The sequence below is a fragment of the Petaurus breviceps genome, unplaced genomic scaffold (assembly GCF_028583685.1).
Source record: "Petaurus breviceps papuanus isolate PSGF00001 unplaced genomic scaffold, PetGlider_PUasm1.0 90625, whole genome shotgun sequence".
NCBI classification, from domain to species: Eukaryota; Metazoa; Chordata; class Mammalia; order Diprotodontia; family Petauridae; genus Petaurus; species Petaurus breviceps.
The window spans coordinates 4030117-4048635 of record NW_027187289.1 but is presented as its reverse complement, the minus strand read 5'-3'; the positions used below and the strand labels follow the sequence as shown (position 1 = coordinate 4048635).

The following is an 18519-nucleotide window of genomic DNA, read 5'->3' as shown; positions in this document are numbered from 1 at the left end:
AGAAAATGGAAATACAAATATACTGTCCTTATTCATAGTAAAAAGACTAGTCCCAAAAGATAATCAAATCATATAATGTATTCCATATTAAATCTCCTGCTTCAAGAATTCCACATTAAAAAAAAGAATTCTACATTATAGGATTTGTAAGTTGATAGGAAAGCCTTGAATGCTATCCTCAGAAGTTAAAATTTTATCTGAAAAGTCTGAAGGAACAGACATAAAAGTGTTTGGGGAAATTTAAGCTGGAATCTGCTATAGGATAAGGTTGTGTAGGGAAATTGCTGAAGAGGACACTATCAATATCACATTATGAAAATGGAAAGAAATAAGTAAAATTAAGTCAACATTTAGGGAAAAGGACAGGAATTGATGCCTAGTTGGATTAAAAAGGCAAAGAAGAGATTTATAACTCTTAAATTTAAAACTCTTTAAAAAAAAAAAAAGCAAATTAACCACATTGCAATCCTACTCTGAAAACTCAAATTTCCAGAAATACTGTCTATGGAAAATACTTCCCAAGACCCGGCTGTGCAAGCCACTAAAGACAGTGGGAGAAAGTAAAATCTAAGAGGACAAAACCTGATGAAGCCAATCTTAAAGGGCATGAGGGGATAGTGGAATGCATGTGAGGTTATATGACTTTGAGATACTGTAGCCTTCAATGCATTAGTGGTACTTGGTAGTAATTATTTATCAACCTCTTCAGATATTGCAATAGCTAACTATTGACAACAGTTTCAAACCTATTTCTTTTGAACACAAGCAATTTTAAACATATAGAATAAAAAAAAGTTTTATTAAAGTTAAACAGCACATTTTTCTCCTCAAGAAGTTTGAAACTATCGTCTAACCCAGGGTGGGGAAACATTTGGGCCAAATGTGGCTAGGTCCTCAAGTCCGGCCCTTTGACTGAATCCAAACTTCACAGAACAAATCTTTTTATCAAGGGGATTTGTTCTGTGAAGTTTGAATTCAGTCAAAGGGTCAAATTTGAGGACCTAGAGGACCACATGTGCCTCTCCACTTCTGCAGCCTGTTTAAATAATAAATGGCACATTTTTGGTGGGAGTAATATAGAAAAGTGATCTACAGAACCACAAGAAACGGTAAGAAACAAAGGTTAAATATATGTTAACAGGAGCCTTATTCAAACAAATGAAACAGAACAGAAACTTTGAAACATATATATGTTTATAGGAGAAAAAAAAAAAGACACAGTAAAGAGAGAAAAGGTCTACCAAACCTCTTCTATAATTTTCTCTACTACTACTTATTGAGATATAAAAATGGAATAAAAGGAGAAAAAAGATAATTCAGTACAATCCAATAAAAATTGAGCTCCTACCACAACCAAGTCATGGGGCTAGAAACAAAGGATACAAAGATGAAAAAAGATAAAAGTCCTGCCCTCAGGAAGTTTATCATTTACAAGGGGAAATATAACATATACACAAAAACATATAAGATAGCAAAGAAAAAATAAAGAAAAAGGAGATGGAACTTACTAGTTCTTATAATAAGGGCACATCAGTAGAAGAGTATACAAACATGGAAGTGGGAGAAAGTACACAAGAAACGAATCTCATTCTTGTATGAAATAAATGAGGGCTACACTCACACACACACACACAATTTGGTACAGATAACCATGAAATGACTGAGAAACAAGTAGGGATGGTATAGAGAGGGAGAATAATGCTGAGGAGTGAATAGTCATACATAAAATAAACGTCTTGGTCCAGGGCAGAGAAAGCAGGGGGGGGGGGGGGGAGATGGAGGGAGGAATTAAGCATTAGAAAAGCAAATAAATTAGTGAGTAAACTAATTAATTAGTTAACAGATAAATAAACAGATAAATGAATGCATAAATAAATAAATAATGGAGCTTCTTGAGTCTATGGGACACAATGCCTTCAACCTGTTCTTAAAAAACTGAAGGAAGGGGCAGCTAGGTGGCACAGTGAATAGAACACTGGCCCTGGAGTCAGGAGGACCTGAGTTCAAATTTGACCTCAGACACTTAACACTTACTAGCCGTGTGACCTTGGACAAGTGACTTAACCCCAATTGCCCTGCCTTCCCCCCTCCAAAAAGCAAAAACAAACTAAAGGGGAAATTGTGTTATATTAACCTAACAGAATATTATTACATTGTAAAAATGACTGGAGAGATGATTTCAGAAAATTCTTGCTAGTATGACCTGACATCGCATAATTACAACATTTTATATAAGAACAACAGGAAAAAAAATCACCCACCACTTTGAAATATTTAAGAAACATGATCAATACAGGGATCAACTATATTAGAGGACCTATGACAAATCAGGATACCCACCTTCTCTGACAGAGAAGTAGTGGATAGCATATAGAAAAAGAAACACATTTATAGATATGGTCTCTATGCAGACTCAATTTTGCTTGATTCTGTTTATTAGTTACAAAGTGTTAGGTTTGTTATTTTTTTATTTCTCTTAATTTCTTTGAGAATGCTGTGGAAGAGGGAAGAGGAAATCAGCATAATGACCTCCCTCCCTATAAAAAGAGAGCTATAGAAACATTTTTAAATGCACATAGGAAAATAGAATGAAATTCAGAAGGAAACAAAATAAGCAAGATGGTTTTGAAAGTAACAGGTAGAATGTATTGTACATTCTGTTAAAAATCAAGTTGTGGGGCAGCTAGGTGGCGCAATGAATAGAGCACCTGCCCTAGAGACAGGAGGACCTGTGTTCAAATCCGGCCTCAGACACTTAACACTTGCTAGTCATGTGACCTTGGGCAAGTCCCTTAACCCCAACTGCCCTGCCTCCCCCCTCCAAAAAGAAAAAAAAAAATCAAGTAGTATGAAATAAGATTCATGATTCCATAGAGAATCTTCTTTTTATGGGCTGATATTTGTATGCTTTTTCAAGTTTGCATTTACATTCAGAATCAATACAAAGAAATCATTTGGCAACTTACAGAAAGCAGTTTCAATAAATCATTGGGGTCAGAAACCACATTACAAGCAATTAAGGTATAAGGAGGTCATAACAGAAATTTAGTAATCAAGCAAGAGATAAAGCATGATAATTTGACAGCAGTTCTCTCCCAGTCCTTCACCCCTTTCACTAACTACAGTCTCCTCACTTCCCTATCTTGACTCCCTGAAGAACCCATTGTAACTATACTATCTTCTTGTCTCAAGATTCTCAACTCCTTGTCATATTCCCAATTTCTTTCCTACCAAGCCTCATTCTTGGATCACTCTCACTTTCCATTGCCTTTGCTCCTACATATATGCTGCTGAACAACAGTGGAGAATCATAAAACCAGGTTAGGTCCACTACACTTTTATATAATTTCAACTGGGCCCTTACCTAGTTGCAAGGCAATCCTTTTACACTGGCCTAATTAACCCATTCACCCACTTTCCACAAAGGCTCTTCCAAATCGTTTCCTTCCTCTTCAAACTTCCATGACTCCCATCACCTCCAATCTCTTAACTCAGACCCTTACGTCATATTTTACTTGACATCTCCTTCTTCCACTATCTCCTAAACCTCTGTCTCATAGGAGGAGGTGGCCAACCCTTCTGCATACACAACTGAACCCATTCCACTGCATTTTCTCCAACAGATTTCCCTTTCTATTATCCTCACTTCTGTACTTATATTTAATGTTTCCCTATTTATTGGATGATTCCCTACTTCCCAAAATCATGTCCATGTCTTCCCCACCCTCAAAAAAGCCTCACATGATCCTTCTATCTCCTCTACCTTTCATGCCCTATCTCACTTTCACCCCATCATATCCAATCTGTTGCCAAGTCCTGTCAATGTAGCATCATAACATCTCTCATATATACCCTTTTTTCTACTCTTCTACTGCTATCACTCTGGTAAAGGCCTTCATCATTTCATGCCTGGACTATTGCAATAATCTGCTGGTTAGTCTCCACTGTCATTTGTGGCTAAAATCCTTGAGAAGGTCATCTATAATAGGTGCTTTTAGGTCCTCTCCTCTAACTCTCTTCTTAACTCTTCAGATTGGCTTCTGACTTCATCATTCAACCAGAACTGCTCTCTCACTCTAAAGTTGCTAATGACATCTTAATTGTCAAAGTCACTGGCCTTTTTTTCTTCCCAATTCTCATCCTTCTTGACCCCTCTATAGCCTTTCACACTGAGCCTCGTCTCCTGGACATTCGCTTTTCTCTAGGTTTTTAGGACACTGCTCTCTCCTGATTCTCCATCTACCTATCTGACTGCTCCTTCTCTATTTACTTTACTGGATCTTCATCCAGGTCACACACTCTGTCACAGGCCTTTTTCTCTTCTCTCTTTATACTAATTCACTTGATCTCATCAGTTATTCCATTATCTTCTCTGTGCTAATCAATCTCAGATCTACTTATTCAGCACTAACCTCTCTGCTGACCTCCAACCTCCCATCTCTACCTACCTAATAAGACATCTTGAAATAGATGTGTTTAGGGGGCGGGTGGGTGACCAGTGAATAGACCACCAGCCCTGGAGTCAGGAGGACTTGAGTTCAAATCTGCCTCAGACACTTAACACTTACTAGCCTTGTGCCCCTGGGCAAGTCACTTAAACCCAACTGCCCTGCCTTTCTCCCTCCAAAAACCAAAAGAAGAAAACAAAACAAAAAAAGAAATAGATGCCTCTGTAGGCATGTTAAAGTCAACATGTCCAAAACTGAACCCCAATTATGTTTACCCTCCAAAATTTTTCCCTTTCTAAACTTCCCTGTCACCATAAAGGGAACCATCATCCTTCTTAGTTGCCCATGCCTGAAAGCTATGTGTCATCCTTGACTTCTCACTTTCTCTCACCCCATCATGTCCAATCTATTGCCAAATCCTGTCAATTTATGATTGTAACATTTCTCATATATACCCCTTTTTCTCCTCTTATACTATCATCATTGCGGTAACAGCCCTCATGCCTGTAGAGCCAATGCAATATTCACAACACCAATGGCCACTATAAATATGCCAGCATCGTGCTCGATCACAAAATATAACAGTCTCCATATAGAAGACAGAAGCAAAACATTTATTCAGACACCAGAAAACAAAATTCCAAAACCAGTAAGCCAATTCCATTATAGCAGCAGAGAAATTAATAAGCCATAACAGCACAGAAAGTCACAGCACCCTTTAGCCTTCCCACAAACCAACATTTTACTAACAAGCTTAACTGCATCCTCTCCTCCCTCCAGTTTAGCTGCTCTTGCACCCAGCAAACTCCTCCTACCACAGGCTGCTTGGGATTACATTCAGCCGATTAGGGAGCAGGATATATCTTCAAAGCAGGAAAGGTCTCCCTGACACAAGTTTCTCCCCACTCCAGTCCATTCTTCATTCAAATGTCAAATTAATCTTCTTAAAGCACAGATCCAAGCATATCACTCTCCCATTCAATAAATTTCAGTGGCCTACCAATACTTCTAGGATCAAATATAAGAAGTTCTGTTTAGCATATAACACTTTTCATGACCTGCTTTCCACTTTCCATTCTCCTTACACCCTAAAACCCCAAGAAGTCCTCTGCAACCCAGTAATAATGGCCTCTTTGCTGTTCCCTCAACAAGAAAGTTCATCACCTGACTACAGGCACTCTCTCTGGCTGCCCATTATGCATGGAATGCTTTCCCTCCTCATCCTCGCCTCCTAGCTTCCTCCAAGTCTCAGGTAAAATGCCATCTTCTATGAAAAGACTTTCCTGATCTCTCTTAATTCTAGCACCTGCCTTCTGTTGAATATTAAAACATACATACTTTGTACATAGCTATTTGCACATCATCTTCCCAGTCAGACTATTAGTTCCTAGAGAGAAGACACTGTTCTTTTCTTTTTGTGGGGGTTGGGGGGAGTGGATTTTTGGTATCCCCATCACTTTGCCAATACCTGGCATATAAGTTACTTAATGAATATTTACTGACCTATAGGACAGTGAGTGCTGGAGAAGTTTTTTGTCAGTTCTTTAGTTTGTTTAAGATAAAGGAAATCTGCATCTACTCTTATGCAGAAGAACAACAAGTATATAGAGATGTACTGAAGGTAAGACAGAAAGGTGATGTTCAAAGCTCCATTATAAAACAAGAGAAGATCGTATATAGGATTTGAGGTTTGGGGGGTGTTAGCTTGGTAAGCAGCAGAGGCATCATGTCTTTAAGAACTCTGGTAAAGGGTGAGGGAAGCTATGAGAGGTCTAGGAGATGAAGACTGAAAGACAGGAATACCCATGATGGTCTCAATTTCAATATTAGTACTAATAATTGTCATTTATGTAACACTTTAAAGTTTGCAAAGCAATTTACATGTTATTTTATTACAGCCTAACCAAAATTTTGTGAGGTAGATACTACATATATAATTTTTCCTGTTTTACAAATGAAAAAAATAAGTATCAGAGAAGTTAAATGTCTTGTTCACTATCACACAGCTAAATGTCAGAAGCAAGATTTGAACCTAGTCCGCTCTTCAATCCAAGTTTAGAGCTTGTTCTACACAGGTAGCAAGGTCATTTGATGAGAAAGTAGAAACTGAAAGTAAAGTTGGAAGCTCAGGGAGAAAAAAAAGAGTCTTGTAATAGCCACTGTGCAAAGTAAGAGAGGGAGCTTTAATAAAAAGAAACCTGTATAGCAATGATGGCCCATCTGAGATTCCTTAGCACACATCTACAATAGACTCAGCAAATGTCACAACTTTTTCTATCATCATTCAGTAGCCTGAAAGTAATAACAGAAGAACATATGTGATGGGAATGGCCCAAAGTTAAAGATAAGCAAGGAAGGAACACTCAAAGGAGAAGGGAACAAGAAATTCAAGGGAGAAGATAGTGCTTTGCAATTGAAGGTAGGATAGGGTTTGATGGCCTGTGAGAAGAGGGAAGGCTAAGAGAGAGAAAGTCATGATTTGGAGATAGGGAGATTGGGAAAGAACAGGTTTAAGTGGAATAAAGCAATGGGAGAGGTGTAGGAAGGGGAGATTGTGATCAATGCAGGAAATCTCGGAATTCAAGATCTTAATGCTATAAAAGTTTGTGGTGATAGTAAGCTCTATGACCATTTATGTAGCTTTATAGAAAACTTAACATCTCACATTTAACACCTTATATTATGTGTGTATGGATGTATGTGATTATGTGTATATATACACTATTATATATAATATATATTATATACACATCTGTGTACGTACATAAAATATGTATATAAATGTATATATACACATACATATAACCTCATTTTATCCTCATAACAAATCTGGTATGTGTGTATGTATGTATATATGTACATGTATACATACCTACATATACACATATACATATATATTTGTCCCTTTTTCTATAAATGTTGAAACTGAGGTTCAAAGACATCAACTTATGTCCAGGGTTACCAAAACCATAAAGTAGTACTGATATGATTCAAACCCAGATACTGTGACTCTTAAATCTAATACTTGGTCCAATATATTGTGCTACCATAAGAGAGTTAGATTAGATATAAAGATAGCCCAAGCAGTTCTGCACATTACTAGGTTTGACAAAACAAAGAATCAAGATTTTAGGAGAGAACTATCAGAAAATATTAGAAACCAAAAATGATAAATCATTCAAACAGCAATCCTATTGTTAAACAGTCTCAGGTGCTTTCATATATGTAAAGTTTATTTCCCTTAACTAGTCTATACTCTCCTAAGGAATGTCAATTATGTCTAATTATTCTATATTCATCTCACATTACCTAATATTGTAACCTGTATATAATAAACACTCAATAAATAATAAATTTAGAATTTATTACATATAGAGAAAATTTAATTAAATTATTTATAATTTAAAAATAAAAAGAACATGCATGCATTATTCCAAGATGTTTCTTTCGATCATTTCATGACATCAACCATGACATTTCATGGTTGTTCCAGCATGCCTGTAAACTAGCATGAGAGAATAAAGGAAATTATTTGTAGCAAAACTAATAAACGGCTTAGCACACAGTGAATGTGGTCAGTAGTTTCTTAGGAGTTCGGTAATTCTTCTGAAATAATCTATCTATATACACACACTCACATATATCAACTCAATTATTCCTAAAATGAATAGCTGGGATATCTACATTTTTCCAATAAGGAATGCTCATTAAATTAAAAGGCAAAGATTTGAATTATACAACTACTGTTTACATACAATGCTAGGTTCCAGAATAATCAATTTCAAGTACACTAAGTAGATAAAAAATATAATACAATATTTTTTTATAAATGACAGAGACTTAAACAGACTTTTTTTTGCTTAAATTAATTTATTTCCCTCTATTCAGGTATGTGAAAATTCTTCACTGTGAAGATGCTTGACTATGCTCCAGAAATCAGATATCAAGTTAAAATTTCAATGTACAGATTAAAACTAGAATGTTTTCCCAAACAGGTAAGTTCCCCCCCCCCAAAAAAAAAAACAAAGACTGATGTTTTCACATTACTGACTAAAAGCTGGACCTTTTAAAGCACAGTGATAGAAAAAGGAAAAAGGTATGCAAGAACAGGTAATAACAAAACAAGGAGAAAGAAGATGAGAGCAGAAACAAAGACAAGAACACAAGAAATTGATTAAAACAAAACAGACTAAAAGTAATTTTTTTTTTTTAAGGAGGGAGGGAGAGGTAGGTGAGAATAGGACTGATAAAATTACACTTAGCCAGGAAAAAAATTTAGTGGTAAAGACCACACAGAACAGCAAAGGAAAAATATAACACTAAGTTAAGAATGAGGAAAAAAAGGGGGAGTTATTAGAGAAATAACACAGAGAGCAAGTCCCAAGCTCCCTGTGTGTGCCATCCTGACCTCAAATGACCACATTAATTCAATAAAAGGCACATTGTGAAACAAAGCACTTCATTTTTAAGACATATCAAAGAACACTTTTAAAAATTATTTTTAAATTATTATGACTTTTCCTAGGTAATTCTGGTTAAAACCTTCATATTAAAGCATATCTTCTACCAAAAAAAATGATATCAAAAAAGAATGTAGAAAAAACTGATCCAAGATTGAGTCAAAGACAAATTATAGTGACATTCAAAAAAAGTTTTTACATTATACATAGGCTTATGTACAAAATGTGCAAAATTTTTCAACAGCATTGAGAAAACCCCCTGAAAAACACAATTTTAAACTTACCCAAGTATTTTATCCCTTTACATCTAAAAGATGTGTTTTCTATATAACACTGTATTCAAAAACAAGCATCATTAACATACCAAGTTCAACATATGAAAAAGAGTTATTGCACCCTAAAAAATTATTAATGAGAATATAGGAAACAATAGGAATGCTTATATGAACTGACAAAAAGTAAAGGAGAGCAAACCAAAAAAACAACATGCATGATGCTTACTATATAAATACAAAGAACTACAATCAAAACTGAACTATGTGGGCCAAAAAATTATAAGGGAGTGCCCTTCAGTCATGGAATGGTTGAATAAATAACAGTTTATGAATGGAATGGGATGGAATGGAATGGAATGGAATGGAATGGAATGGAATGGAATGGAATACTGCACTGTAAGGAATGATGAAAGAGATCATTTCAAAGAAACCTGGAAAAACTTATATGAACTAATGCAGAGCAAAATGAGCAGAGAAACAAGGAAACCAATACAGACAAAAACACTGCAAGAAATCAACAGTTTTTAAGGACTTAAGATCTCTTAGAAATTCAATGATCAACTGAGATTCCAGAGAAGTAATGATGAAGAAACCTTCTCTCTTTCTGACAGAGATGAGAAACTAAATATTGAGGATGAGACATATTTTTAAATAATTGCCACCACCACCACCTCAGCCTCATTTCTCCCTTGATATATTCACTCTAAAATTTTCCCCAGGCCAGTGAATGGAGAAAGGAAGGAATTATTTATGCCTTCATCCTGATTTACTGAGATTCAGAAACTTAGTAAAGTTTTATCTCAATTTAGTAAAAGGTCTCTGACTTACAGAGTAGAACAGGAGTTTCTGGCAAAGCTATTTGAACTTCAGATTTCCAAAAATCATACAGTGATTTTGCATTGTTCTGTAGAGACAACGCTTCCAAAGACAAATTCAGATGGAGGAAAATTAGAAATATAGTACCAAAAGCAATTATCACCCAAACCCATTTTAAGAGAAAGAATGGACAGCAGAAATTGTATACCCTCAAGTGTGTTCTGGGGACATGAAGCAAGATATATTAGAGGAGTCATAATCCATACACTGTAACATTCAAGAGTGGCTTCATCTTCTCCATCCACTGACTTTAGATTGTGGCTTACAGGAAGGCATTAATGCAAATGGAGCAAGTGGCCAGTGGCTGGGCCTCCATCAAAACACCAAGACCATGAACAGCACTGCCCTGAAGCTGAGGCACTCTGCTATCTAAAGAATGAATGGTCAGCACTGAGTGGAAAGATCCTCATCCTGGAGCAAAGATGAGAGTGGATGAGAAAGTATCTCAAGCTGCTGAAACTGCCAACTGTTCTACATCCCAGTGACCTGGTGAGCCAGGGAGAAGACTAAATCTTCTAACACCAGCTGACCAACTTTCCTTTCTTTAAAGTCTGTGATGCTGAAATTGGATGTGACTATATACTTCCCTTATTCCTTCCGTGAATTACAAGGAGGTATAGTACAGGAATGCCTAACTGGGCACAACCAAAGTTTAGTGGAAGCTGAGGAACAACGTCTGCAGTAGGCTAGAAGCCACATAAGAAGCACTTGCTCTACTGCCTTTCATTTCATATTATGTGTAATAAACTACATATTCACCACATGCAAAGTATTTGAAATTCTGAATGCAGCGGCTGTGGATTTGAGAAAGGGGAGCCCAAATAGATGAAATGTAGATTCATGAATAATACAGACAGGTGATTTCATATTTTCATTTTCTTAAAAATATTCTATTTCCTCTCCTAGATTAATTTGGGAACAGGCTAGCAAGGGCTGAACCGAACTGCTTAGTACTACTCTGAATGTTATAGGCTGGGCAATGGAGGGGGAACTCCAGATATCTGAAGACTAAGCACCTGGTGGTCAATGAGAACGCTAGTCTTTTAGGAAGATTATCCTAAACATGTGCAATAGCAAAATTAAGGAAACCACTAAGGTCAATAGTCCATGAAATGCACCACCTGGTGGCCACCTCAGTTACTGCATTCAACTTCCTCTGGATAATTAATACAGGGTTGTTACAATCCTTTAGGACTGATTATAAAGGTAGTCCTAAAACTAAAAAATACAGAACTGGACAGCTTGCACTACATGATCTGCAAAAGTGTCACAGTAATATGTCTCTTTTCTTTCAATAATTCCTAGATGTTCAGAGCATGAGATAATGTTGAGTCTGGCTCTGGGTATATTTTGTTTGTGAGACAGAAAACACTAAGTCTAAAGATCTATGGGACTGAATTGAAAGTGACTGAAAACTTATGTGACAGGACCAATGTGGTCAGAGTAGATTTCCATAAAAGATGACAAAGTCAAGATTTGATTCCTCTCTCCTCTTCCAAAAAAGGCTCATGCTGTGCCCCCTTGCCACAGTTTCCAGACAGCTACTGGTTGCACTGATGTGGCTTCCAGTTCATGAAAAGGCATAAAAGCCCCCACTCATACGGCATTGGTGCCCTTCAGTCTTGGTGAATGCATAAGGACCACACAAATCACCATACCCAGCTCTGTTGACCTGAAGGGATGAAGGTAAAGGAAGTTGTGTCTACCAAACCTAAGTACCACAGTAATTCTGTTGCATATCCTTGCTACATTAGGACTTAGTAAACCTCTTTTTGTTAACTGTTCAAAGACCTACAAGTAGCTCATTTTGCCCCAACACTAAATCTGAAGTAATAGGGTATTGGCACCAGAAACACCCCTAAAAAAAAGTTGAATTTATATTTAGAATTTCAGCTATACTTAAAGTTTAGGTATAAAACACAAACACTGAACAACTATGATAACCCCAGCATACTGATTTTTGTTTCCTCCAAGAAGAGGGCTGCTTGCCAACATATGGAAAAGAAAAAAGTTAGCTCTTATTTCTTTGCTTCTGCCCAGTTGCCTCTCATGGCCACTTTCTGCCATCTGTTTGCCTCCTATTTCTTCCCCAAGCTAGTGGAAGAGGGAAAGGACAAAGGAAAACAGCATGAGTGCTAGAATACTTACTAAAAACAATAACTAACATTTTGCATTACAAACATTACCTCATTTAACCTTTCAACCCTACTGAGTAAGTAATACATAGTATTATTATATTCATTTTACAAGTTCATATTTGAACATTATAATAGCTTTGCATGGTAGGGAGACAGTGAAAAAGTTATTATTTCTCCTTCATAGATAAGAAAACTGTGGTTTAAAAATGTTAATTAACTTGCCAATGCAGTAGGTCTAGTAAGTGGCTCAATCAGGACTGGAGCCTACAGTCTAGTGTTCTTTCCAATGGAACCTGCTGCCTCTTTGGCTTTACCTGATCCAGTGACAAACAACCCAAGAATTTCTACATTTTAAGTGCCTACTAGCCAGCCCCAGTTAAGTTTAGAAGAAAAACCATATGGCAAAAAGGATGCAGGAGATGAGAAAAACACATGAAGATCACAGGATGTCTGATTTAGATGTGGAGGATCTTTGTTAGTAATTTAATCCCATTTCCTCATTTTACACATGAGGAAGCATATAACCAAAGGTTAAATGACTTATCCAAAGTCATACCAGTAGTGAATAGCAGAAAAAGAAATGAGAACCAATAGTCTTTCCACTGCACTACCCTGCTTCCCTCATGGAGAGGAGTAGTTCAAAAGTATGCAAATTAATTTGGCATTAAGTCTGGCACTCAGAAAACATTCTCTCATAGAAGTAATAATATAATTTGGTTTTCATTGCTGTTGTTGGTTTGGTTTTTTTGGTTTTTTTTAAGATTTCTGAGTAAGATCACAAAGATCTATTTAACCCATAAGGCAGTGAAGTAAAATAGTAGGAAATAGTTCTCTGTAATGCTAAGGACTAAACAAAAGATATACTTGAACGAGAAAATGATTTTTTATTTACTTGAAATGCTGAGGCTTAGAGAAAAATAAACATCAAAGTAATGACTTTGGTAGATTTTGATGGCAACTTCAAGGGTAATCTCATAACAAACATAACATAAAACATAACAATGTTTTATCATATCTAATTTCACTTCAAAACTTGCAGCTTTCCTATTGCCTAATATAAACAGATTATCCCCATTAGGACAGCTCTTACAATTGGGAGACATGATTTTTTCTTTTTTTGGTCCATAAGTGAAAAAGGAAGCATAAAACAAGCAACAGAGAGGTATTTTGTGAAGGGAGCAGTTCTCAAAGTGTGATCTAATAACTTCTGGGGGTCCTAAGACCCCTTGCAGGGGGCTGCTAGATAAAAATGATTTTTATTATACTAAAATGCTTTAATTTCTAATATGACAAATACTAACATATTATCCACATAAACAAATGATGCTGAATAATTTTTAAGAGTATAAAGAGGTCCTGAAACTAGAAAGTTTAAGAACTACTGTCTTAAGGTAAGCTGGGAAGTACTGGAAAAAAAAAGGAAAAGAGAAAGGGTAGGGATGAGCACATAAAGGTTATCTAATGTGGAGTAAATTAAATACTCGCCTCAAAAAAAGTGTGCATTTTTCTGCAAGGAAGAAAAAAAGAGGGTGAATATTAGGTCAGATAGTTCCCCAAATTGGCCTCAAAGTGGCACTATCATCCCAAAACAGTTTGGTTACTGGCCAGAGTACATTCTGAATGGAGGGAAAAAATAGAGCTAAGGCAGTGGAACTGTAAAAATGCTAAGAAATTAATAAATCAGATCTTTATTACTCTTAGAGTACCTATATCTCAGAGCTCAAAAATTTTTTAAATTCTTAACTATTCCACTAGGACAGTTTCAGGACACTAATAACTGGCTCAGACCCCTTACATTTCCACTCCCATCCTAGGCAAGGGTCTAACAATAACTTAAAAGTGTTTGTAAAGACCCAAACCCAAGCTGAAGGCCTAAGAACTAAGGAGGTCATTGTACAGCAGCCTAGATCTACCAGCCTCTTGCCTGCAAACTAAACACACACACATGCATACATACATACACATACACACACACACACACACACACACACACACGATGGGACTTTTGAGGATCTTTTTGCCAAACAATACAATTATAGTACTGTATACAGATTTCTTTAAAAAAAAACAAAACATACTGAGAATGCATTCTTGTACATTCAGGACATGTTTGTTTGAAATTGAATTATACCCTGAAATATTAACTCCTTTTTATTACAATGACTCTAGGATTAAGTAAAGTGATAGACATTAAAATCCATACTTTACAATATGTTCAGCAAAAGAACTTCAAAGTAATAAAATTAAAAATCAGTCAACGGATAAACTGTAATATATTCAAATTCTTATTTTTCATCATGATTATATTGGTTTCTTACTAGACTGTCCTTCATCTGTGGTTGTAGGAATTAATATTATATCCGATATCAAAAATATTTTTAATTCCTGTTTTAATTACCTAATGATTACATCTTATATTGAGGGGAAAAAATCAGAGTAAAATTCTCTTTTCAAGTTCAGTATATTGAGAAAATGTTGTTAATTATTAGATAGTCTCTCAGAAAAGTAATAAAAGAACTTAAAAGTATTAAACCACTATTTGTTCTATAGGGATTACTTATAATATATTTAATTTAGTCAACCATGTCTACTGAGAAGCATGCAAATCCCACCATAGCTAATTTAAGGACTTACCAATTTCCCTTGCAATTCTGACAGCTTCATCTGCATCCTGTAAAAGCAGGAAATGAGACTCAATGTTAATCCCATCAGCCATTGCACAATGTCCTTAGGGCAGTCATATATTGCACTACTGTCTCCTCAAATTCATTTAATGTTCAATTTTACAACCTTCTGACCCTTTTCGTTCAGAGGAATGTAAAATTAATACCATAAGTGGAATGTAAATTCTACCTCATCATTATTATATTGAGAAACTCAAAGCAGTTTGAAATCAGCTGAAAGAAAGCACTACCAGAATTACTAAATGACTGAGTGCACTTGCAGGAATTTAATGGCAGAATTTAGAAGTTTACAATCAATAATGATTCATAAATCGGATCATTAAAGCTTGTCTACAGGCAGCTTGTTTCTGTCCTCTCCGGTATTTCTGGGTCATGTTTTCCTCGATGTTGTCAGCAGGGGGAGGTGATCCTCTATTGTTTGGGAGGAGCACACAACAGATTATCTAGAAATTAAAAATAAAATTTCTAATATATTATCTGTTGTCAGAAACGCAACTAATGTTTTCTCAAATTTCCCAAAGCATACTCTTTCCCTCTTTTTAGATGCAGCTAGTCTTTGGTATTCATTTCTTATTGTAGCATGTGAATACCTGGCTTCATACCATACTGAGAAGGAAAAAATTAATTAAAAGGAAAAGGGTACGTGTAGGGGGGAACTTTACAAAACACAATTAATTTCTAGTTATTTTCCACTAGAAGAGCTGTTATTATTTAATTTCAGGGGCTAAAAAGCACTGGTCCCCTAAAAATTAGTAAGTATATTATAAATATGCACATAAGGGGATTCTCAAGTATCAAATACTATCATATAAGGCCAACATTAACATGACAGATATATTTTCAGTAAAGCAAGGCAGAAATCCTAATGACAACACTATCATGGATCAAATCTAACAACTCTCTAAATCTGTTAAAATTTAATAATATATTCAAATATACAAATGTTAGACTAAAAAAAACACCTGTAGGCAATTTTGGGAGTTGACAGGAACATTACATGGAAACCTGATCTTTTTTAAACCATTTTTTTTTTAAAAAACAACTACATCAAATTTTTATTTTATTTTACTTTTAAAAACAGGAGAAAATGGTCATATCTGGTTCATTCATGTCTAAGAATAAAACAAAATCCTTTTTAAAGTCTTCAGTACCTAATAACAGCCACTAAAGAATAAGGAGGCTGGCAGGGGAAGTTGTCAGAAAATTTAATTTCCTTTCATTAGCTAGTCTGCTCCACAAATAGATGCTTGTTAAGTTCAAAGCAGTCCTGAAAGCAACATCAGTTTTAAGTCTTTTTACTCCAAGCAGTCAGGTCTGCTAATGAGATTTTCCAAATAACAATTGTTTTCAAGTCAGAGATAAATCTACACACACACACACTCTCTCTCTCTCTCTCTCTCTCTCTCTCTCTCTCTCTCTCTCTCTCTCTCTCTCTCTCTCTCACACACACACACACACACACACACACACACACACACACTCACTCACTCCTAACCACCCACCCATCATCCCCTTCCAAAAAAAAATCAAGGTTTACTGTTTTATTATACCTCACTGTTTTCCCCTAACCAGGCACTCTCCAAAATTTAGCTTGAAGGGATAAAAATGCATGAAAAGGGTCATTTAAGAATGTTAGTGGTTTCCACACATTGAGTTTGAAGGTTCTTTGTTCCAGCCAGTGACAGTTATGCGAGAATACTTCCCCTTAATAGCCTCTCTGTCAGGAAGTGTTAAACCTGCCAAATGCAGACAATTAGAGCCTCTAGAACAAAATGCAGGAAGAGTGATGACTGATGAAGAGCCAGCACTGTAAGCCAAGGAGGAAACTTTTACATTTCTTTTCTCTTGCAAATTAATGGTATAATTGCAAAACAGAATTCAAGAAAGAAAAAAAGAAAATTAGATATACAAAATTTGTAAACATCTTTCTATAAAATTTAACTTTTTAAATATCTTAGTTGACACAAGTAACAACACCTAAAACATGACAATTTATATTAATAAATTTCTTTAAAACACTGAAATGAATGTTTTCCTAAAATAACGCAAAAGAATAACAAAATTACATGAACTTTAAAATTCATTTTTTGGTAAATTTCTTATATTATTGGTTTACTTATAATGACATTAAATGTGCTGGGCTATTTTGAGAAAGTAAACTTGCTAAGAAAGTAAACTTTAATAATTTTCAAATATCAACTTGTATTTTCAGAACATTTTTAATTACTCCTGTTACTGGGGTTAAAAAGTAGTATTATCTCCCAAAAGAAATGGCATAACTGCCTGTTATTGGAATGTCCCCCAAACCTTACAAAATTATTTATGAAAATAATTTCAAAACCATTTTGAAATCAATATACCTTTAAAAATAACACAATTGGTATTTGCCAAATAATTAAATGAGTACTGATTATTAAAAAAACAAAAACAACATAAACTGTACATAAACAAAGTATCTGAGCAAGTCAAGTGATACTTGGGAACAATGTGAACCAAAGGAGGAAACCAAGGAGAGATAACAGTATAGTTCCAGGAAATCAGAATTGGTACAATGGTTGTCAACCAAATTGTAGTCATTAATGGTTCAATGACAAATTGGATGGGACTCTCCACTGAAATTTCTTAGGGATGCATACTTAGCCTTGTGCTGTCTAACATTTTTATCAATTACTTAACTGAAGACATAGCTAGAATGTTTATCAAATTTGAAAAGAATATAGTCAGCTGGGATGGCTAAGATACTAGAAGACAGGAATCAAGAGGTTCTAACAGGTTAGAACATGTGACCAAATCTATAAAATGAAATCTGCCATGAGTAATTTTAAACTTTTATGCTTGTTTGTTTGTTTGTTTGTTTGTTTGTTTTAATCATTTTCATTTGCATGAGACAAGGAGGTGTGTCAAGAAGCAATTCCTTTAGAAAAAAAATGAGAGTTTTGCAAGGAAAAAAAAAGTTGATAGGATATCATATGTAGTTTATATAATACTGTCTCAAGGTAACAATAATGAGAAGATAATGATGTCATTAACAGAAAGCACAGGGAAGGGATATATTTAAGAGGGAAGATAAATTCTGTTTTAGATGTGCTGAATTTGAGGTGATAGTACATTCATGTAGATATGTTGGTTATTTACAACTAGAGGTCTGGTAAGAAGTGAGGTACAGTGATATAAATCTGAGAAGAATCTACATAAAGATGTTAAATGAAGCCATAGCAGTAGATAAAATTAGCAAAAGAGACAGTAAATAAAGAGGAAAAGGGGAAAAAGAAAAGTCTAGGGCATACTGTTTAAAGCATCAAAAAATAGGATATTCAAATGGCATATTCAGCCACTCAACACCCATTTAACAATCATTCAATGTATCAAACCTGAGAAGTCAAGGATGAAGAACACAAGAGAAAAAAAAAACAACCCACTAGATTTAGTTTTATGAACAAGTATGTATTTGAGTTATTACAATGGAGTCCTGGTAAAGGTGCCAATTGCAAGTTTCAGAAGTGTGATGGTTTTTACTTAGAAAACCCTAGAGAGTCAACTAAAATTAACTGAAATAATAATTTCCACAAATTTGGAGGACATAAAATAAATCTATATACATATAATCAGTATTTCTGATTAAAATGAAGAAAAGCCAC

At 35.3% G+C, this 18519-nt stretch overlaps 1 protein-coding gene across 4 annotated transcripts in view; it reads right to left on the bottom strand.

Annotated features, from left to right (window-relative positions):
• PCCA (propionyl-CoA carboxylase subunit alpha) overlaps positions 1-18519 on the bottom strand; it is a 550597-nt gene that overhangs the window by 348480 nt on the left and 183598 nt on the right. For all 4 annotated transcript variants that reach the window (XR_011163584.1, XR_011163585.1, XM_069064183.1 and 1 more), the window contains one exon: positions 14832-14868. Coding sequence is in view for 2 of the 4 variants with exons in the window: in XM_069064183.1 (XP_068920284.1) it covers positions 14832-14868 (37 nt within the window). In the remaining 2 variants the exon portion in view is untranslated. The remainder of the gene's footprint in view (positions 1-14831; positions 14869-18519) is intronic.